This window comes from Salarias fasciatus, chromosome 16 (genome assembly GCF_902148845.1).
Source record: "Salarias fasciatus chromosome 16, fSalaFa1.1, whole genome shotgun sequence".
Classification (NCBI taxonomy): Eukaryota; Metazoa; Chordata; class Actinopteri; order Blenniiformes; family Blenniidae; genus Salarias; species Salarias fasciatus.
This window is the reverse complement of record NC_043760.1, coordinates 17,259,653-17,282,586: the sequence shown is the minus strand read 5'-3', so window position 1 is coordinate 17,282,586 and position 22,934 is coordinate 17,259,653. Positions and strand designations below refer to the sequence as shown.

The window sequence follows — 22,934 nt, the reverse complement described above, 5'->3', positions numbered from 1 at the left end:
TGTTCATATAGACTCATGTCTTAGCAGAAAAAAAAAATATATAGATGAGTAAAGACTCCTCTTCTGGAGTTCCATGTCTCATTTCCCAACTATTAGTAAAATACAGTAAATCATCAGTGGAATTAGCCTTTTAAACAGTTAAAGGGTTAAGAAAACGTGGACGTGCGGCTGAACAAAACCAAAAAACAGTGACATCGAGCCTCTTACTCGTCTCCTAGGATGGAGGAAGTAAGATTTCAAAGGTAGATCTTTGGGTCTGACTCTGAGCGGATGCGCGCCGACCTTGTGGCGTCTCCAGACGCGCAGCGGAGGATTTTGCGCACTGAAATGAAAGTGGAGCTGAGGAGCGGACCGCCGTCTGTCTGTCTCACTGCAGTCTCTGGCACTGGGACACGGGCTCTCCTGGCTCGATTTTTCCGACTATTTATTAATGATACCACTCGGGATAAATTAAGCCCTCAGTTTATTTGGGTTTGACTTGGATTTTAAACTTAGAGGAGTGTGTTTTTCCCTCAGCCGAGCAGCTGAATGTAGACGTTTCATCTTGTTTTTAGAGCGGTCCAAGAGTACCAGCTGCTTGGGGGAAATTCCCTCAACATCCCGACAGACGGAGACGTTTCTGAGAGGATTTTAGGACTCTTTGCCCGAAGTGGATTGAACGGGGATGATTTCAGCCGCTTTACCAAACTAAGTGAAGGTATTGCGTTTGCGATGCGGTAAGAAAAAAAAAAAAAGTTGGAGTTTCTTCAGAATGAGATCAAAATCAAACGTGGAGTCTCTTCTCCTGTGAAACGGTGATTTGGAAATGATCTGTTATTGGTACTTTTCTCGCAGGTGATCACGGGGATGTTTCAGCGGCATGCGCGTCTCCTTCCAGAGAGGATTTAATCTCCGCTCGTCGTGAAATAAGTCGACAAGTCACCGAAGATGAGCGCTCTGCAGACCTTCGTCTTACTCTGCCTCCTGCACCAGGTGAGGGTCGCGTCGTCCCACCCGGAGAGGGAAACAAAGCACAACTCTGTAAATGCCCCACGAAACTTTAAAAGTGGGGAGATTGTTTCCATACTGTTGTGATTTCACCATCATTAGGTCGATGCGATATATTTTCAATACAGTGATTGTTATGAGCTACAGGATCGATTAATCATCTCACCGTGCTGAAATTATGGAAATTTCCGATCAGCTGCAAACGTACAGTATTTGTCCATCAAAGCTCCTCATTCAGTGTAATAAGGACTGGTTTGTGTTTTTGGGTTATTTGGAGCTGCAAGCGATTTAAAATAAATGAACTTAAAAAAAAACAAACAAACCTCAGTTTAAACACATCTCAAGTGATTTTTCGTATTTCTTTAAGTTGTATTAGAATATTTCAGAAATCATAATATTAGAATTAAGTTCAGCTGACTATTCTTGCAGGAAATACTCCAGCTTTGCTCTAGGCACAGCCTCTTTATCATTTAATATACATTTAATTCATCAGTTCAATTCCATCTTAACATTCTACTGTTCATTCAGTATTGTTCTTCTCTAAATGAAATATTAAATACGTTAATTTCATATAATCATGCAAGCACACATTGTGCCAAATTGCATAGACTAAATGATGATCTGACTATAAAGTTAAAAAAAATCAGCTGTTTGCCATATCAATCTATTACTTATACATATCTATTTTGCTGACATGCTGCTTACAAAGAAATTACCCCAGCCTTCGTATATATCTTAAACAATATATTCTCCATTTTAGTATTTTATGTAATGCATTTATTACTTACAAAATAGTCTTCCTTCTTTTTCCTAATTTTTTCTTTCGATAGATCACATGTGTATTCTCGGTTGGTGATCATAATAATTTACTTTGCCCTGAGGCGTGAACAAGGTTTGACCTCGGGATTGAACCGCTGACATCTGTTAACTGTCTTTGTTATACTGAAATTGAGGCCAGCGTTTGGAGGAAAAGAAAAAAAAAAAGACAAATGAGAATTTCCAAAGCTTGTGTCAATCCTCCTTGATGACATGTACAATTCCAATGACCCTGGGAATCCACTGGATAATATTTAGTCTTTCCCAGAGAGCGGGAGTGTTAAGCTCCCGAGCATAATCTCTTTCTTATTTAGTTTTGTTTTCATTGCACGAAACACTCTTGAAGCGAAGGATCATGAGCTTTGTGAAAATAAAAAAGCTCTTATTGCGCTTTTCTGCAGATGTTGTTCTCTGTTTGAATACAGCATGGGTTTTATCGCGATCATCCTTTGCTTTGGACGCTTGTCGTGATCAGACCCGGACGGAAAATGCCATGTGATTGAAGAAGTTCTTCACATCTGTGCTATCCTCAAATGGGGCTTCTTAGAGATAGCCTTTGACTACAGAGCTGCTGCGGCGGCAGCAGCAGCAAAGTGCTGTCTGCCTTGGCTGCTGTTGTAATCAGCCTTGTGCCTTTTGGGAGCTGTGCCTCCAGAGACAGACAGGCAGAATGTCTCTCTGGAGAGGATCTCTTTGTATGCTTCGGTAGTTTCCCTCTGAGCAGACTCACCACTGTCTGACTGGGGACATATAGGCCCTTATCAATAGTCGCCCGTGGTCAAGTTAAAACATGCAGAAATAACAGCTTAATGAAAACATGGAGGAAATGTGGGGGAAAAAAAATAAAAAAAATTAACAGACACTGGAAGGATGTGTAAGGTGTGTGCAAGGCCACATTGCAAACCCGAGGCATCATGCACCTCAAACAGCTGAACCATCGGGATGCCCTTTGATATGAGATGTAACATAAAGAGAGGTTCTGTGCAAAATCGTCAAAAACAAGAAATCCAAGCAAAAAGCACACTTTTCCTCCTCTTGCTCCTTCAGCATGCACACACACACACACACACACACACACACACACACACACAAAAACACCCAGAACATGAATCAAGTGTTGAAAATGTAACCCCAGCCTCAGCATCTGTGCCATACCCCAGGGACAAATAAGAGGGTCAAAGCCATCCTGAGAGAATCCATTCTTCCTCATGACATCTGCTGCAGTTATCCTCGGTGCAACGACAGCAGAACAATGTAGATGAAGATGAAACATATTTGAGAGCCCCGTTGCTCTCTCGCCGGCTCCCTGTGCCCCCTTCCCCAGATTGCACGCGGGGGGAAAGTGGGTTTTTGAACTCGGCTCGGGGTTCAGTGCGAAAAGACGTTGACAAAGTCTATTAACGCCTTTGTATCTCATCGCTGGGGTGAGAGCTCCCTGGTAATATTATGTCACCACAAAGCGTCTTGGCGGCCCGTGTCAGGCGGATCAGCGGTGGTGTTAAACGTATAGCCCTCTCCTGTGTTTCTGGAGACGCCTCCCGCGGTTTGACCGGGCGCCGAGCGGGGAGGGAGCGGGCTTCCTGATGGAAGGGTGTGACGCGGTGGAGAGACTAAGCCTCGCTGGGTCCCAGTAAGCCTCGTCGCCCTGCGCTCTGCGTCGCGCCGCAGTTGTGGTTCATCCCCACAACTTTGATGTGCGGTGATTTAACGGATTACAAGTCATTTCTCAAAGGGCTTAGCATTAATTTTCAACTGTTATTTATTTATTTATAAGCACATAGTTGCTTGATAATTTATCTGTTCATCCATTAATGAAGAGAAAAAAAAAATCCTCAAACAAGACGGAAATCAGAAAGTGAATTTGATTTAATTTCGGGCTGCTGGCATTGTTGTTAAGTGCGGCCATTTTTTCCTCTCTCTCTCTCTCTTTCTCCCCATTTTGTGTGTTTTGTCTGCAGTAAGTAGTAGAGTGAGACGGCGACGCTCCATTCAAAGTCAGAAAAGAGCTCTGGCAAGGACAACAGTTTTATCCCTGTCTTCACAACACAACACAAATTCTACATAAATTCCCTCTCTAAGGACTGTTTAACCCTTTTCCCCTTCCCTACACTCAATTAGGTTTGGTTTTATTATTTATTTATTGTATATTTAAAGGCAACTAACACTGGGAAGTGTAATAAAATGTACAGTGGGGGGATTAGGAGCAGCTCTTTAATCTCACGCTTCTGATAATACTGCATGGGCTGATTGATTAGTTTTTCAGGAAGCTTATGTCAGAAAAACCTAATCCGTCTTTGGATTGTGCCAGCCTTGTAAGGTTTTCCGCGCTGCCACTTTATCATGGCGGCGAATTACAGAGCTGCTGGGCTGTGATAAGGTCCTCGTCTCTTTTACAGACCCCACCGCCCAACCCTCTGCGCACCCCCCCCTTTCCCTCTGGACAATAAAAAAAAAAAAAAAAAAATTGTGTTTATATTCTTCACATCCCTGCTCTGCCTGGTCTTCACATCAACCTCTCCCAGGATTTGCCTTGTAAGAAAGAGAGAGAGAGAGAGAGAAAAAAAAAAAAAGGAGTGGAACTTAAGTCTTCAAAAACCCGCCAGAGAAATTGGGTGGAGCGAGAGAGTGAAAAATATGGGAGAAAATAGCAGGCAGGCCAGTAGAAATTGCTGTAGAAGTGATTAAACATGGATTGACGGAGTTAAAGGGGCCTTGTATGCACGCGCGCCCTTCCAGGAATCGTTTTAGAGCTTACATGGTGCTGATGTGTATCTTTGCTCATATTGAGGTCACAATCTCTCCAACCAGAAGGCTTGACTAGATAATCCCTCATAAACAATACAGTCTGTGGCATTTGCAGTCCTCGGCCCGCGTGTCGTCTTAGACCCCTCGGCGAAAAGGTTGTTGCCTCCGTGGGTGAAATCCTTCAAACCTGGCTCGCGGCCGCCGCAGGTTGCACCGTCCGCGTATCGAGCCAGGCAACCCGTTCCTTTTTTTCCAATCATCAATCATAATTGTGTGTGTACTGGCAACAAATCCATGATAAAGGTCCTGAAATGAAAAGAAAGAAGCTCCATATGATTGATGGCTGTGACACAGATGCCCTTTGCTTTGGCAATAACCCTAATCTGGCTGCTGGATGGTCCATTAAAGACTTAAGTCAGATAATTATGAGAAGCGTGATTATTTTCCCGATTGTCGCCTGTGTGTTGTGGAGCGTTTGTGCCGAGGCGGGGGTGTCGAGCTCCCCGGGTACCAGACACACCCACTCCGGTGGCATTGGTGCAGGAAACATAACGGTTAATACGATGTTGAGTTTCCTGATCTTGGTCCACAGCTATGAATTTTTATGGGCGGTGTGCAGCCCGAGGCGGCGCTAGCTCGGGAGGCTCGTAGCGTTGTCATTACCACTCTGCAATGTCAAAGACATCCAACACCCTCTGATGCACAGCCTCGCTGAGAGGACTATTATCTTTTTCTTTTTTTTTTTGCGGCAACAAAACAAAATGTGGCGATCAGTTCAGATGCAGCAAGCATTTGGGTGTAAATCTCTTGAGGATGAAGGAATATTCTCGCCTTTTCCCCCTTTTTTTATTCAGTCAAATATTTACATTCCAGAACTAACAACCTGTAGTTTCGTGACTTGTGCAAGCAAAGTTTCTACAGCACACTGTAGCGTGCAGAGCTCCTCATTAACACCTGGTTTGGTTTACGGTGAAGGCAATCGCTGCATGTCAGTCCTCTGAAAAAAATGATTGACCTCCTTAATTAAAATTGCAGTGTGTCTCTGGAAAGAAAAAAGGCAAACTGTGACAGCTTCAGAATACTTACAATAAATCTGCTCTCTGATTACTCTCAGTTTTGCGTTTTCTCCCCGTGTCTCCAGGCTTTCAGGCCTTTCTTTTCAGCTTGTCATTTCCAGCCCTAACAAAGCACTGTCAGCTTCCCTCTGTCTTTGTATATTTCCTGCCTGTGAAGTACCTGTCTTCAGAGTTACTCAGAGAGAGAGAGGGAGAGAGAAGGAGAGAGAGAGAGAGAGAGAAAAGAGGAGAAAAGGCAGCGTTTTTCCAACTCTTGTTTCTTCTTCAAAGGGAGCCGTTTCTGTGAAATCAGCCGCGGCACAATCTGCTCGCGGAACAGAAACATTTGCTCTGTCAAACTTGGTGGACGCACATGTGAGCAAATCACACACAAAAAAAACATTTTTTTGAATGAAACGTTGGTATTCTTTGCAGCACAAATTTGTGGAGAAAGAAAGTACCAAATTGCAGTAGTCACAGTAAAAAGCCTCGCAAGGGAAAACATTCAGATTATAACCCGGAGAGATGAAAGCGGCAAAACTCAAACCGGAAGGCTCAAGCATTAATGTAAGAATAATGTTCCATGCCTACACAAAGTATTAGCCGAGGAGTTTTACAAGAACATTTATCATTGTTGTACAAAGTATGTGGTGTTAAAAATTGGTCAAGAGAATGATAATTACACTGAGCCCAGTGTGCTTTGTGGTATTATCCCGCTGAATCCCTGCTATCAGTCATATGGAGGTGTGCTGCAGGTGTCAGGAGCCGGCGCAGGAGTTGGTGCTTTGACCATGTAAGGGGATTATGAAACTGATGATGCGTGGAAAGGTAACGCCTGCCTAAAAGTGAAGTGTTCAGGGCTTTGCCGCTGTCATACGTGGCAGGTGCCGAGATAACACCGGGATCCAGATTACCTGGAGGTTCTCGTCCCGGGAGGCTCTTCGCTCGCGCGCTGTCTCCTCTCGCCTGGTGGGATCTTTGTTAACACTTTGTAAATACCTGACATAATCGCTGCATTTAAATTATCGTCAGCGAGTCGTGCTAACTGGCATCACATTTGCACCCCCGAAGCCTCCCGCAGCTTATTGAAATACCGTCAAGAGGCGTTTTATTATTAACTGGAATGCAACAATACACTTAATTAATTTCTGTTATGGCTTAAATCAGTGTTTTTTCTGAACATTTTTGGAGCAGTTTGTTCATCCAATCAAAAATATTATCAAACAGCGATAAAGGACGGCCCTTTTTTAACAGTACAGATGTTGCACATTTCAGTCGTACAACCTTTATTTGATAAGTTTCATTATTCAGGCAAATATTAAAAACACAAAACTGATTCCCGATTGCTCATCACTCACTCACATCATGCACTGCTCCTAGAGAATCCACCAAGGAGGTCAATACAGTGCTGGAGTTCCACGAGTAAAAACATTCATGGACAACGAGAACATGCAAACTCCACACATAGAGCTCTCCAAAATTGTTATCAAACCAAGGATATTCATGATTATTATTGGAGATATATTATAAAGACACAGTGGTCCATTGTGATGTAGTGTTTAGCATAAGGTCCCGGGGGCTTTGAGGTTGTTCTGTGTGCGGTTTGCATGTTCTCTCTGTGCTGTGGTGTTCCAGTGTCTTCCCACAGGTTATCAAGTGACTTTGAACTTCGCAGGACTTACTGATGTCAGTGTGTGTGACATTCTCTCTCGGTTTTTGCCCTGTGATGGACTGAGTAGCTCTCCAGGATGATGCCTGCCTCCCACTGATAGTCAGCCGTGATGGGCTCTGGGCCCCCTGCAGCTCCGGCTTCATCAAGATGTGTGGAATAATGATCCAGCTGCACGTATTTTAGCGAGTTTATAGGTTTGCCTTTCAACCAGCAATATACTGCGGCACTCATGTTGTTATATCAGTAAGCCTTAAACACGCTGTTTCACACTTGAATAAATGCATAGATTAACTTTAATCTATGAGTAGAACCTAACTGCTCTTTAGTAATAACATTAGATCCACACCACAGTTTTAGAGGCCCACAGAGCTGATGCTATCTGGTCACTATTTGGACATTAAGTTTAATAGATCCTATATTTCTACAAAGCAGCGATTGATAGTAGCAATAGAAATTTCTCTAAATTATTCAGCATAAGGTTGTATTAGCCATTCTAATATTTTTTTCTTTGTTCATTTGTTCAATGTATACAAACTAAACTATCGCTACCTGGGCGTATATCACTGTTTGGTTGCACATTCGCACTCTGGCAACACATTTGACAAATGTCCTGTCATATTTAAAATACTTATCAATACAAAGCAGACTGAAAGTGACCGAAAAGATGATTTATTGTCGTATTTTGAAAATAAAAGAAAATAGTGGTATTACTGGGAGCCTGTTCACTTCATATCGAGACAGTGGGATTCATCCTCACCTCGGTGAGTTAACTGTTTTAACTATTCAAGAGAGAACATTGCTACCACTGCAGAAGAGCTATTTGTGTTTGATCTGTCAATGTTTTGCTTCCCTGATGCAGAATATGTCCGCGCGAAGCCTTGTGCAGACACCGGTACCAACAGAAGTGTTTCCGTGTCCAAAAAAAAAAAAAGAAAAGAAAAAGATGAGACGGGGTGTAGCTTCAATCAGTGTCACTTCAGATGCAGTGAGAGAGACTGTGCAATGAAGCAGGAGCACAACAACACTGACATTATAAACATGACTAATGGCTCACATCATATGATTTATGCTAGGCGCGGGACGGCTGCCTGCTATAATTTATGTTAATCGTACGTTGTGAGCAGTTCGCAGTGACACCGGGAGCAGCCGGACAACACTGCGTTTGACCAGAACATGTGTGGCCTCTCATTGTGGTTTAATATACATTCAGCACATTTAACCCACGGGCAGCACATTTGTCCTGCAGTATTTGTGGAGCAGTAAAAAATATGGCTCATCTGAACAAGAAGTAATTATCCCGAGCTCAAGTGGTCTGGATGTTTATAATTTCTTGAAGAGGAGAGTGGGCGGGTGCCAGAGGTGCTCCTGAGAGAGGCTGGCCGTCCTTTTCTTCTCCTCAGCAGAGCTCAGAGGTCAAGAGCAGCGTCGGATCAACAGCACTCGAGGTGGTAAAAATACAATGTCTGGTCGAAGCACGCAATTAAGAGGTGAATGCTTCCTGATGTCAGCCTTTCACCTGACTGACATGGATCCCGTCATATAGCAATTTTTGCAGGGAAATGTAAACAATAGCTGTAATTCTTTAAAACATATAGAACTATTCATGTATAAACTGCTGAACATTTTTTCGTGCTATGTCAGCTTAAAAGGAATGTTTTGCATTGAGTCGTCCAAAAAATACATTTTTAAATTTTCAGATACATCTGTATGTCTGTGAGGGATTAAGCAGTCAGCAGTTTGTGTGGTAGAGCGCTGCACCGTGCGGCTCGCTGCTGGTTCATGGAGTGGCTCCAGCTCTTAATTTCTAATAATTCTAATGATCCCTGTGCATGTTAAATTTTAGGGTTTTAGTTACACCGCATTAAGTACTGCACACATAAACAAGGGTTCACTTATTATTTTTTTAATGCGGCTGATGGCTGCACTTTTGAGGCACATCATAATTTAATATGCTCACAAGCCCCTTCATTAGGTACACTCGTACGATTCTAATGGGACTCAGTAGAACAGCGCCGACATAAATTTGGCTTTTACAAAGGTAATAATGCTCAGTTTTGCATGCAATCATCGCAGAGGATTTAATTTGACAGCATGCACATTTATCGTGATTAGTTTCCGATGTCCTGACCCTCTCTTGTTTCTGTGTTGCCCAATATATTAAAAACATTTCTTTATATGCGTCTCACTCCACCTCAACGCCAATGTTAAATACATCCTAGAAAACTAACTCATTGTTAAATCAAAATGTTTGCTATGCTCTAATGCACAACTAAATATAATTTATGAGGCGGAATGTATGTCAGTGCCATTGTATTGGATCACTTTAGTTTATGTGACGAAGCCTAATATAATATCTGATAAGTGTGTGTCTGTTTATCTGAGTTCTCACAACGCATGAGCGTTGCTTCCTAAATCCTCACATTGTTCATAAATGCATTAAACTCTGCAGTCATCTAGAAAGCTTCAGTTACTTTGCCACAACCAGTAATTATGCGGTCCATAATAATTTAATGTGTGGATCGACAAAGTTTTAATTTGCCATTATGTGGTTTTATTGGGAAACAAATACAAGTTGTCACAGTGTGATTTCAGCCTCCAAGTCCCCTTTTTGCAGAGTGACTGACGCCTGTACTCTCAGGGTGCTAATCATAATCTGAAGTGTCACATGCATTGTATTTTTTCTGGTTATTAAATAGTTCGGGTCACAGTTCTCGGTGCATATTCAACGCCAAGCAAGAAGTGTGTTTCATGCGATTATTATTCAGTGTGTACTCTTATGTCAAAGTGCATGCAGAGTTTTCTGCGAAAAGCTTTTTTTCTTTTTTCTTTTTTTTTTTAAATAGTTGTAGTGAGTCACACAGCATTCACAAATGCCTTGTCAGTCATCCGCCTCACCTCGGTATCTTGACAGCAGCAACACGCTTGTTACTTATTATGTTTCATGACAGCGGCGTGATGGCGTTATCCTCCAGCTGGTGTTTTGGAAGTACGAGATAGACACAATGTGCCGTACAGATACAGGTCTGCTGTTGCTGCTGGGATTATAGAAATGAAAACATCAGCAGCGTTTTTTTTTTTTTTTTTTTGTTGCGAGTGTGTCATGGCCTCCCCTCTCACTACAAGAGCACTTGAACATGTGGATAGTCAGACGCTCAGAGAGGAGAGCAGTTCTCAGGGCCCTTGGAGGCCAAACTGCTTTTTATACACTGCACATTATCTATGATATCCAAATGTAATGGGAGCTGAAAATCACCACATCTTGACTTTATAGTGATAACAAGCTGTTCCATTAATTAGCAGCTTCTCTTGAAATTCACCATGAAACTGTCCAGCGTGTGGACGACCAATTAAGCCACATATTCAGAGGGATCCATAACATCTTAAGCATGGGGAGTTTCAGTGCTGGAGGCGGTTGTTTGTCTCGCTCTCACAGAGGTCAGGTGTTAATGGCCTTAAAGATGATACTGGAGGGTGGTGGATATGCTACATGCACAGGCACACACACTAACCCGTAGCCTTCTGTGATTGGTGCGGCGCCCCCGGTGTGGATTTGCCGTTGCGATCCACCACGGCGCCGAAGCACCTGCCATGTGTTTCCCCGGACGGCCTCTGATTGAAAGTGATGGCTCTGGAGCGTGAGGCTGCTCCGGCGATCAGAGCGCCAATCTATTCTTCGGCAGGATGTGTGGACTCTCGCTCCGGACTGGCTCGGCGCCTCCGGGGCCCGCTCTGTAGAACCGGCTCCAGGTGTGAATCATTACAAATGATACGCCCTGTAACATCGGGAGGAGGACGGCCGAGAACGGGTGCTGGATAAAGGATCGCTGGCCGAGGATGGGTTTTAATGTAAGCATAGCTACTTGCCATGGTGGATGTTTGAAAATAACATGCTGCAGTCAGTCCACTCCGAAGTGTAAAGCCAGCAGCTCCGGCTGAGCGGCGCTAATATGACAGGTGTTGTGTTGAGAGGCTGATGGGAAAGTATTGCAAAAAAAGGAGGTGGTGAAGGCGGTGCAATTTTCGCGGGGTGTCCAGATTTTTTACTACGTAGAGGCGCATCAAGTTAATGAAGCTTCAGACACAGAAAATTAGCAGAGAAATGAATTGCACCACCAAAGTGAGGTCAATTTGCACAGATAAATCCATGAAGAACAGTGGAGTGCATCATTGGAACTGCTCTGCTTGCACTGATGAGCAGGTTAATTGCCCATTTTGTTTATTGTGAGAAAGATGCCTGAAACCAATTTTCCCCAGACGCATATCTCAGCCTTATGTGCTGGAAAGGAAAAAAAAAAAAAAAAAATCAACTATAGAAAACTCAAGACAAGATTATTTTAGCTCCCTGAAAATGGAAACTTGGAAATGAAGATTATGCAGATGTATCATCATCTTTGCATCACAAGAAAGAAGAAAAGAGAAAGAAAGAGAGAGAGAGAGAGAGAGAGAGAGAGAGAGAGAGAGAAGCAGACTTGAGATCATGGAGAGAGGCCGGACTGACTGCTGTGCCAGGTTGAGAGAGCTTAGCGTGGTCGCCATCGAAACAGCATCGTAGCCTCGCCTGCGGCGCAGAAGCCATCAGATTCGAGCACAATTCTCACCACGAGCGCATTTCGACTGCTCCTCTTCAGATGATCCAGAAGCCAGATGTCACTGGCTTCTTAATAACTTTCTAGAGGCTAGTTCTGGTCACTCTGGCAATTACCTTTATGTCAGGCTTCTAAAAGATATGTCTACCCACGGGACAAGCGGGCGGCCAGCTCTATAATGCTCATTACAGATGAATGTCGAGGCTGATTCATCCTGACTGGCCGTGTGGCTTCTGCTCAGGCTGCTGTCAGTATTTAAGTTGCTTGTATTGATTGGCACAACATTAAATCAAACAGCTTTTATCTTTGTACAACTGACTTTTATGTATGTTTCATTCATCTTTATTAGATAGATCCTTTATGTTCACTAAATAGCAATAAAAAAAAACATTCAAGGGGCGAAACGCACGCCCAGTGTATTTTAAGATGAATTATTATCTTAGTTTTAGAAATCACAGATTTCTTTTTTCAAGGTAGATTGTGAGACGATAATACACGCAAGAGACCCTTTCACATCACCAATATTTGCCACTGAAAGAGCTGGAAATTAGATTTTCTCGGCTGAGAATGCACTTTCGATACGCCTTCAAATAATGTGACAAATAGATCTGGTACAATAATTGCTTGTGAAGTAAGATAAAAGGCAGGAGATGCATAAGTAATTCAGCCATCGCTGAATGGGGCATCAACATGTATTTTTCTCCTCTGATTTAAAAGGAAAGAGTTTTTCTGTTGTAGATAAACTGTAATTGTGCAGCTTAGGCAAGAAGTTCCTTTTTCTTTTATGTTTCCATGATGTATAAATTTGCAAAACCCTGTCCTCTAGGATGTATATGGCTGTTTCTGATAAATGCCTCACACAGAGATTATTTTGTATGAAATGAAAAGTACAGCATTGGATACAATATTCCAAAATAAAGTGTTGTGAAATGTGTGATGACGTATTTCTCAAATAACATTTTTCTTTTGTATTTCAGTGTAAACCCTTATTGGTCCAGGTTTATCGATCAGTCATGCTTTTGAATAATTTTTTGTTGTCCACTTCTAACTACAATCATGTGAACCAGATAACTGATGTAAAATTAAAAAAAAATATATGTCAAAAGATGTTTACAGAATAGAACATTTAATGTCGGTTTCCAGGGGTTTTATCACTTGAGAGGTGTAAGAGCTCATTCAAGTGAAAAAGTTTTACTATTCATTGGTGTTGTCAATAATAAGCTTGCCTGATTTTAATTTGCCAAGTGCAAAACGTAGAAACCTTGTTAGCCTCATAAATGTTAATAATAGTGTAATGAATTAGTAATTCTAGGTAGAACACGTCTCACTGGGTTTATGTAAAATTTTGCCTCGACACCATTGAACACTGGTATTATAGAATATAATTTATATTTTTTTTTATCTCACATTTGAAAATACAATCATTGCCTCATGCATCTGTTTCTTTAAATAAAAGCAAAACTGTCATTTACACCCATAATATTACAAATTCCAAAAATCAGACGCAAGCACAGCGTCTTATTGTTTCCACACTGCAAGAAACAGGAAGGAAAGCAGACGATATCCTACATGCTCACTTGTTTGATAAAGAGATAAACAAATGTAAATGAGTCTGCCTCAGAGAAAATCTTGATTGTTCATATATTACGTTTTCTTTCTTTTTCTGTTCTTCTGCACAGGTGTAAAATCTATGAGAAGCATAGTATCCTCAAATGTATTCACAGTGGAAGGAAAGATGTCAGTAATGTATGTAAATATCTCAAACATGAACCAAGATCCTCAGTAATCATCCTCTGAGATATCAGAGGTGTAAATTACAATTAACACACTGTCAGTTAATAAGATGTTAATTCATGAGGTTCATCATAAACTCTGAACATGAGGGCTTTATGTGGTCTTCTGTATTAAAGTTGACGCTGAATATCAACTGGAGATGGCTCAACCATCAGCAAATGAAATGGAAAGCTTCATGTCTGTGAACATGGACGTCCATTGAAATGAGCGGAGAGACAACTTTTTAAGTGGACTGCTGCTTCACTGGGAATGTGACAGCGTTTCACTGCGGGGAGCGAGCGCCGTGTCCCTGCCGTGGAGTGGCAGGTTCGCGCACCTCTCGGCGCTTTCATGTCGGACGTACAGGAAAAGGAAGAAACTAAGGCGCCTCGACAGGCATCTGCAGCGTTCGCCACTCAGTCACTCCGTGCCTGGCGCTGTTGAAATGAGGTCTGGTGTTTTCAGCTCCATAAGTCTGCAGTTATTATCATAATAATGTCTTGTTTCAAGTCGCCCTGAAATGCCTCTAGCACGGCAGCACCGATTAAGAAATCTTAATTAAGCTTTTGTAGATTCTCCTTCATCAGACCTTGCCTGTTTTTTTTTTTTTTTTCCCCTCTCTTCCTCCTTTGCACATGAAAATTCGGATTCCTTTAGCCTGCTTTTAAGAGACACCACTTCAGCCTAAATGAACAAGGTGTGCTGGTGTGTGCATTGGAATGAGAGAGAGAGGGAGAGGAACCAAAGCCTGTGTGTCAGTGCGAGCTTTCAAGTTCCCAGTGCTTCATCTCTCTCGGGGCGTTTAAGTATTGGATATCCCTCCGCTGATCCCCTTGTTGTCACAGCAATTTCCCCAGTTGCTCATCATACTTAAACTCCTCTCTCATTTCCATTATAATCACCCTATACAAAGCTCACCTGAGATTTGTGTTGAAAGACAATTTGGTTTCACCTCTGAAGCTGCGGCGCGGCACGGCGCCCAGCGCGTAACGGATATAACAGTTTGAGTTGGCGGGAAGACGGGTGCCACGCTGTCCTCGTTCGCAGCGGTTTGAAGTGTTCCTGTTGAGAGCCCGCGGATTTTCTGCTCGGCGTCGGCTGTTATTGTGACGTTACAGAGGAGTCGAATCGAATTAACAGCCGAGCGCACGAGAGGTACTGCTAAGTGGCAGAATCACCGGGGAATAATGCCACTGGAATTGGTTGATTAAATGACTGTGGATGTGATGAACTGCGCAGAGGGACATTATTACTGTGTTGCCTCATTCATCCATGTTTACAAGCAGCAACTGTCTTAATTAAGCATTGTGAGGGCTGATGAATGGCTCACGCTCGCTGTCCGTGGGAGACACATTGATTTCACATTAGATTCCCAGATAGAGGAGCTATTACATTCTGCTTTCGACATTAAGGTGTTACCAAGGTCACGGACATGAGCAGCAGAGACAACAAAAGCTTTATTTACAAGATGCGCGCTCGCGCCGCATAACGTGAATGTAAGTTTTTTGGTATGGCGAGCTCTGCGAGTGCAAGACTGTGACAAAACAAATTGTGACAGACAGACCTAGTTTGTTAGCTTTGTACACATGTGCCTCAGAAAGGCTTGCAGCGAAATTATAATTAGTCTCGTAGTGCGCTGCATCTCGGTGAGAATTCAAACAGCCGCTGTACTTTCAACATCTGCTTCTCTCAGTGATCCCTACAACTGGGCCCGAGGAAAGCCGGCACTACTAATTACTAATAAAACTAGCTAAGCTTATTGCTGTGAATTATTAGCGCTTTATCTGAAGTGGACCAGGAATCGCTCCTGAAGCTAAACGGCTTTAAGGTGCAAGCAGGGATCACAGTTCATTGCTGCAGCTGGATTAGCACTTCGCACTACACTAAGCAGACTTTACTGCATCCCAAAAAGAAAAAAAAAAAAAAAATTGAATATAACAACAATGTGCTTTTATTGTTCAGCAACGTTGCAGGCCAAAAGGAATCCAGCAATTTTTTTTTTTTAGTAATCTGACCCTTAAATCTGCACTTTTAACCACAGTGATGAGCCTAACCCTCACCTATCAGTGCCCAGATGGAACTTCATTACAGGAAATTTTAATTGCAAAATTATGTAACGTTGCCACACATATTCACACATTTTAAATTATTCCTCCCAGTCTGAAAGCAGACAACTCTTCCTCTGCTGTCCTGACCGCTCTGGGAATGTGATTCAAACTGAGACCTTTCATCATCCTCAGACGCCAAATGCACAAAAATGTCTATTAACGCTATATGAAAAAGCTTCAGCCAGGTGGAAATGCTTCGCCGGCACATTGGGGGCACATTGACAGCCCTGTGGTGCTGGAAGGTGCTTTTTGCTGTCATAGTTTGAATCCACATGTTCTGACCCCAACAAAAAAGGAAATTCTAAAGGAAATCTGGGGGAAAAAAAACTGAAAAGCAGTTTTTTTGTGCTGATAAACGCTTGTTGAGAAGCAGCAGCTGTTGATATTTGAAAGAAAACTTAATTAGCTTGAAATAAACCTTTACATTGGTCCAGTTCTATGATGTTCATTGTGTTATTATCTTTTTTTGTCAGAAATGGCTTTAAAATATCCTAAAAAAAGAAAAAAAAAAGTAATCACACATGAGAAGGGACTGATGACAGGGCTAAGGGGGTAACCGGAGCTGCAGGTCACAGGCCAAGAGCAACATTTTCACTGATTTTAATGCTGATGAAAATACACTTAGGAAGAAGGCGACACTGAGCCAAATGACGCCGCAGCGTCTCTGGTTGTGGTGATATCCTCCGCTGACCAGCAAATGGGCTGCAGATGTGGGTGATTCCAGCTGGAAAGAGGCGTGGCTGACCTGGAAACCAAGAGAGATGTCTCTCTTCCAAGAACAGGCCCGACTGAAGCCAAGAAACAGGGATTATTGGCTGTCTTAGCCAAAACATCTCTTTTACACCTCTTCTTTTTCGTGTTTTTCTAGACAAAATGTTTTGTTGTTGTTGTAATGTGCTCATTATTTATTTCTGAAGGGTTCCCGTCCTCATGAGAGTGTCGTCAAGCTGTGGGACAGTGTCGCGTATTTGATAAGCAGGATCAACCTGCCTGGAGTATCTCTCTGCTATCTGCCTTGACAAAACCAGACGTGTGCAGTCCTTGATAAGTAGGACTGCAAAGCAGGTTACCTACTCGAGAATTGAACCCAGGCTTTTCCAGTCGTGATCGGTGCACATACGTTCACATAAAAGCGGCAGAGTTTGCATCATTTGACCAGTTTATAGTTTATTTTTTCCATTGGGTTCATCTGAGGCTGACACCTCCGTGTGAGCGCGTCTTGCGTAGGAACATTAGCTTGTATGGAGCTTTTATACTCAGGTGAGCTGTTCAGCATAAGCTACCATGATGAGTAAAAAGTGAAACAGTGTCGCAGTTCTGGAAAACCCAGGGCTAATCCCTGAAGTTACCTCGACAAGAGGAATTCCAGTTTCGTACTACAGGCCTCTGATGGCCACATGGCAGATATCAGCGCACAAAGATCAAGGAAAATATCACCAAAAAGTCAACAAACTGCTCCTTTCTTTTTAAATGGTACAAATAGAAGGCAAGGGAAAGAAATAAACCACAAAAACACATTTTCTACTAAAGGAAATGATAAATTTATCAATGTCACACACCTCACGTTTAGTTATATCGGGCTGCCTTAATGAAATCTCCTTTCCCTTTCAGTTAAAAATATCTGAATTTTCTCATTTCTGATTAACTGAAGCAAACCAAAATAACGTGTGTGTTCATCACCATTTAAGCCCAGTTGATGTAACGGTGAATTTGATCGATCAATCACTCTTGCACCGTACTCAAACTATGTGCACATTATAAGTACATCCCCATTAGAAAAATTGTTCAAATAAAATTACATACTCTTCTTTTTTTTCAATGACTAGTCAGGATCTTTGCTACTTCCTGGTGTCTGTAGTCACTAATCATTTTCTCCAAACCTAAGGTGAAGCTACAATGTTTATTTTATTTGGATTTATTTTACTCTGTAGTTTGTGAGGAACTCACATTGCATTCTCTGTGGTCTTTGCATACACTTGAAATTATTAGGAATATCTGTGTTTCTGTTCTAGGCAGTTTTTGTAATTAGTGAATAAGAATGCTGAGCGCCACACATTAAATTCAGTGTCTGGTAAACATGTCTCTTAATGATGAATGCTGCAATCAAGGTTCCAAGCTCCACTTTACAGGAGCGCTTCATTTTGTTTTTTCTTGAATTACTTTTTTAAAAGCACTAAATAGTTTGAATCAAGTGTGACTGTTATTTATTTTTTTCTATCTTTCATTTTGTGCCAAGAAATCAAGGAAGCAGTTTTTCTTGCTTTGTTTCCAGCAGAAAGTTTTATTCCTACAGACTGAAGGCTTCTTCAGCAGCCTGATTGAAGTACTCTGTGCAAAGCTTTAGTTTACCAAACCAAATATTTTTTTCCCCATTTTTGCTCCACTTCAGTGTTTTCTTAGGGCAAATCTTAACTTCTCTACTAAGTGGCTGTTTTATGCTCATTTATTGATTCTTTTTTTTTTTTTTTTTCACCTTCAATACTGAAGTGCTGTACTTCATCCTGAGTGCGGAGCTGCCGATGTGGCCGCTTTACGCCGCGGCGGCGAGAAGCAAGTTGTCAGTGTGTTTGCTGCTGTGATGTGTTGTATTTAATGACATTTTCCAGAGGAACTAGAGGAACTAATATCCGCGAAAGGGATCACTGCGTATTGTGTATGTGACTTTTGCACAAGCAATTTTTTTTTAATACTGTTTTTTTTCTGTCCATCTGTGCTCTGCTGTCTATAAAGGTCACATGCAGGAAGGTGCACGGAGGAGCCACGGAGCTCATCGAGTGGAGGGACAGCGATAATGAACAGAAGATATCTCCCACGGGTGCCAGTCCTCGGATCCTCAACCCCCTGCGTTTGTTCGCCAGGGCCTCCCCCGAGTTCAAGAGCAACATGAGGGAGATGACATATTTACAAAACATGGAGGACTTCTGGGACTGGTTATCTAACCAGACAGATGCTCAGGGGGCACAGGCCAGAACTAAACGCAGGCCCATCGTCAAGACCGGCAAGTTCAAAAAGATGTTCGGGTGGGGGGACTTCCACTCCAACATCAAGACCGTCAAGCTCAACCTGCTGATCACGGGGAAGATCGTGGACCACGGGAACGGCACGTTCAGCGTCTACTTCCGCCACAACTCCACCGGCCTGGGCAACGTGTCGGTCAGCCTGGTGCCGCCCTCCAAGGTGGTGGAGTTCGAGATCGCCCAGCAGTCCACGCTGGAGACCAAAGACACCAAGTCGTTCAACTGTCGCATCGAGTACGAGAAGACGGACCGCAACAAGAAGACTGCGCTGTGCAGCTTCGACCCGTCCAAGGTGTGCTACCAGGAGCAGACGCAGAGCCACGTGTCGTGGCTCTGCTCGAAACCCTTCAAGGTCATATGCATCTACATCGCCTTTTACAGCGTGGACTATAAACTGGTGCAGAAGGTGTGCCCCGACTACAACTACCACAGCGACACACCCTACTCCTCCACAGGATGACCCAGCTGGCGCTAGTGTGCATCAGCCTTTTGTTTTGTCTCCAAACGATGTAAATGTCAAGCTCTGAATTCCTAAAACCCTTAAATACCTGAAAGTGTGACACAGCGGAGGCATTTAGTCAAACTTTTGTACATATATATATCGCACAAGTATACAGATCCGGGACTTCAGGTAGTTAAGAGTGAAGGGATTGGGTTTTGGGGGGTTGACTCGGGACTCGGAGGTAGTGGATCCTCCCCCATCACAACAGCACATGTTCTCTGTAAACCACTGATATAATTAGTATGTCATCCAGATGTTTGCTTGAAGGGAAGGCCGTTACCATCGGCAAGGAGCCTTTCCCGGTCGGAACTGCACCGCTAGCTTCTGCCGGCGTGCATCGAACACCGTCAGCCATTTTCCTCACCCCGGTCAGAACAGTTGTGAAGTGAAGTTCAACACGAAGCTGAGCCTCTTTAATCATCGCAATAGGCTTCCGTTAGAAGAGCTCTTCACCTGAGCGTAAAATGAAAGGTTTCCTTACATTTCCCTGTACGGTTTTCTAATTAGTCAAAGTGATCTGTTCATTGAATTGAATTGAAGCTAAAATCCATTTGTATCAGCAAATAACACAGACTGAACAGTGTCTATTATTTCATATTAGCTTGATCAATTTCTCTTTTTTTTTCTCCATAAAGCATGAGATAATTCATACGGCGCTGCACCCTTCCTCCTTATCTCTTTACTAGGGACTCCAATCAAGTGAATTGATTAATTCAGTCTATTCTAAAGTGCCAATGATTAAAAAAAAAAAAAAGAAAATCACTCCTACGAATCTGATACAAAAAGCCAGACCTGAGAGCATGAGATTACATGTGCGTGCATCTGTATGTCGCGTGGCCGCTGCCTTGTTTGCTCCTTAAAAATGCACTGGTCTCTCTGCTACAATCATCATAAGGCATGTGTGCGCTAAACTAGACTGAAATCCAACATCTGTGTTTGCAGGATGCACTTTGAGGCATCAGCCTGCCGAGCGAGGCCCCGCAGTGGATTAATGTGTCAGGAGAGAAGAGGGAGGGGGAAGCAATAATTGCAGGACAGGTGGATTTAGTGAGTCTGGCAGACAATTATCAGCACTTTGTCATGGTCCTGCCACCAGCCCTGACATTACCTGTCTTTAATAGGCTTTAATTAGCCAGGGAAATTTCATTTACCAAGAGAGGAGACCCTGAAAAAAAAAAAAAAAAAAAAAAAAGAGGCAAAAGTACAGACTCCGTCTGCGGTTTTAATGAGAAGTGGGACTAAATTTGAAATATGAGACATTTCCCAGTTGTACAGCAGGCTTAAGTTGGCTGGCTTTCTGTGTAAAAGTGGATAAGATCCAGTCTGGCAGCACATGTGTTTGGACTCTGCAACCTGTGAAACACATTTTTAAAAGGCTTTGGTTGAAAGCCATCGACAGATTAAATGCTGCAGGCAGGTTGGTGCTGTTTGCTCACCTTACGGGGGGATTTTAGGCCAAGGCTCGCACCACTGACACTTATTTCTTGTCACCCCTTCTTTTGCCTGATGTAGCTCACGTCTTTCTCCATTAGCTGTAAATGATCCCGTCACCTCGTGCACGAGGTGAGGTGTATGATAAGAAACCCAATCAGAGTTGATCTATGTTGATGTTTTAGTTTTACTCCTTTGTGCAAATGCTGTGTATTAATGTGCAACTTGAAGAAAAAAAAACCTAAATGATGTGTTTGATTATGGCTTCAGAGTAAATGATGTCAATTTATTCCAATTTTTTCCAGAGAAATATATCAGCAAGTATACTGTTCCTTCTTTTTTGGGTGTTTGTTAAGAAATAACATGTAGATAAATGTCAAATTTAACGCTTCCTGTTATAGATTGCTTTGATTTCCAGTTTTGTATTTGCAGAATTGTACCTATTTTTTGATTTCCTGCTTGCTTAAACCTCGTTTGGAACATTTCCCCTGTAAAATAGAAAAATACAAGCACTTCTGTGTGTATAGTGTAATTACAAATGTTCATTTTGGAATATTTGATTTCATAGAGAGTTCCTTTTGTTAACATGTAACTGTAAAGATCAATTTAGGTTTTTATGGCATTAAACCTGATTTGAACTTGGCTCTGGGCACATTGTCATACTGAGTCAGCTCCTGTGTGTCGCTGCTCGCCGTCGTCTCGCTCCCCTCCTGAAAAGGACTCCTCCACAGGATAAACACGCCGCTTGAAGAGGTACATTTCAGTGTAGCTTTTTAATGGGCAATAAATCTGTGTCTACAGGCGTGGATGATACCAGAGGTACACCTCAGGGAGCACATCCATTTTGCTGTGGCCATCAGGGACAGGGGTCCTTTCATTCGCTTCCATTACTCTTATCTGATCAGAGTGAGGCACCTACTCTTTAGGCGTCAAGTCACACCGGCCTCTCCTGCTGCACACGTCCAAATCCTCAGAAAAATACCGGGAATGCTAATACACAATTCGCTCTTCAGGCTTCGCTGCGATGGAAACTCAAGCATTCAGAATGACATTTAAATGGGTGATGAAGTGTAAAATCCCCCGATAAAATAGAAGTTGTTTATAGATTTGAATATCCTTCTGGATCTGGACAGTTGTCAAAATGCGGTTCGACTTTAAAGCTGATAATACTATTCACGTGTTCACTGCATCGCTGTATTTTAATCAGTGGCTTTCAAATTTGACATCAAGGAACCATCAAAAGTCAAGAAGGTGTTAATGCAGGAAAAAAAAGTATGAAGATCATAGTTCAGGAGATTTAATAAAATTTTTTAATAAAGTGGGCAGAATGAGGACATTAAGAAATAAATACAAATATTTGCCTTTTTTAATCTATGAACTCACTTTCAAGCAGGTGAGAACATAATTTTGTTAAACTGTTCATGTTGATTTTTTTAATTTTTTATTTTTTTGATGAATCACAGCTACGGCTCCGTTTGTTCGCACTTTTAATCAGAAGTTATAAAGTCAGGAGTATTTCAAAATAATACTACCAATTTGTGTATTAAGTGAACACAAGCATATTTTCCTCTGAATATAAATCTAAATTTGTTGTGGTAACATTTGTGTGTCTCCCAACAGGATGCAATCATCAAAAGTCTTTATAATATGACACAGCTGGAGAAGAAATGAAGGAAAACTCCTTTAATAAAAACTTCAATAAATCTGCACAATTTTTAGCTGAAGAGGTTGCTGGCAGTGTGGGACTTCAAAAGATTAATCCAAAAAATTAGCTGTTAAAAGCATGGATCTATCCATCTTGCATTTATCTCCACCGGCTGGAGCCGATCCCAGATTACTATGGGAAACAACCGGAACAGACAGCCGGTCCATCAGGATCGACTCAAGATGGTGCATTAAAAAACAAAATCTCACTTCTGTTCACTTCCTGAAAATTGTGTTTGTATTGATCATTCATCAAATCCTACCAAGAATTTGTAAAATTGTGTGTATTTAAAGCGGATAATGCTGCTCTGAACTTCATTTTTGTGGCATTTATAGCTTGACAGCATTCAGTCGAGCCTCTTTAATATTATCAAAAAGGAGAATAAATGAAGGAAAAGCTTAGTGAGACCAGAGGTCAGGAGATTTAATAAAGACTTTAATAAACTTGCATAATTCTTAAAATAGCTCAACAAAGTGGGCAGAGGTGTACGGGAGGGCGAGATGTTGAGAAATCCAAACATTTGCCTTTTATCAAGCG

General features: G+C 42.2%; 1 protein-coding gene across 1 annotated transcript; it reads left to right on the top strand.

Moving 5' to 3' along the window:
• The first annotated feature begins 841 nt into the window (after positions 1 to 841).
• nxph2a (neurexophilin 2a) lies at positions 842 to 21,334 on the top strand. The gene is made up of 2 exons (XM_030112303.1): positions 842 to 972; positions 18,473 to 21,334. The coding sequence occupies exons 1-2, from the start codon at positions 928 to 930 to the stop codon at positions 19,217 to 19,219; spliced, it is 792 nt and encodes a 263-aa protein (XP_029968163.1). The 5' UTR covers positions 842 to 927; the 3' UTR covers positions 19,220 to 21,334.
• The last annotated feature ends 1,600 nt before the right edge of the window (positions 21,335 to 22,934 follow it).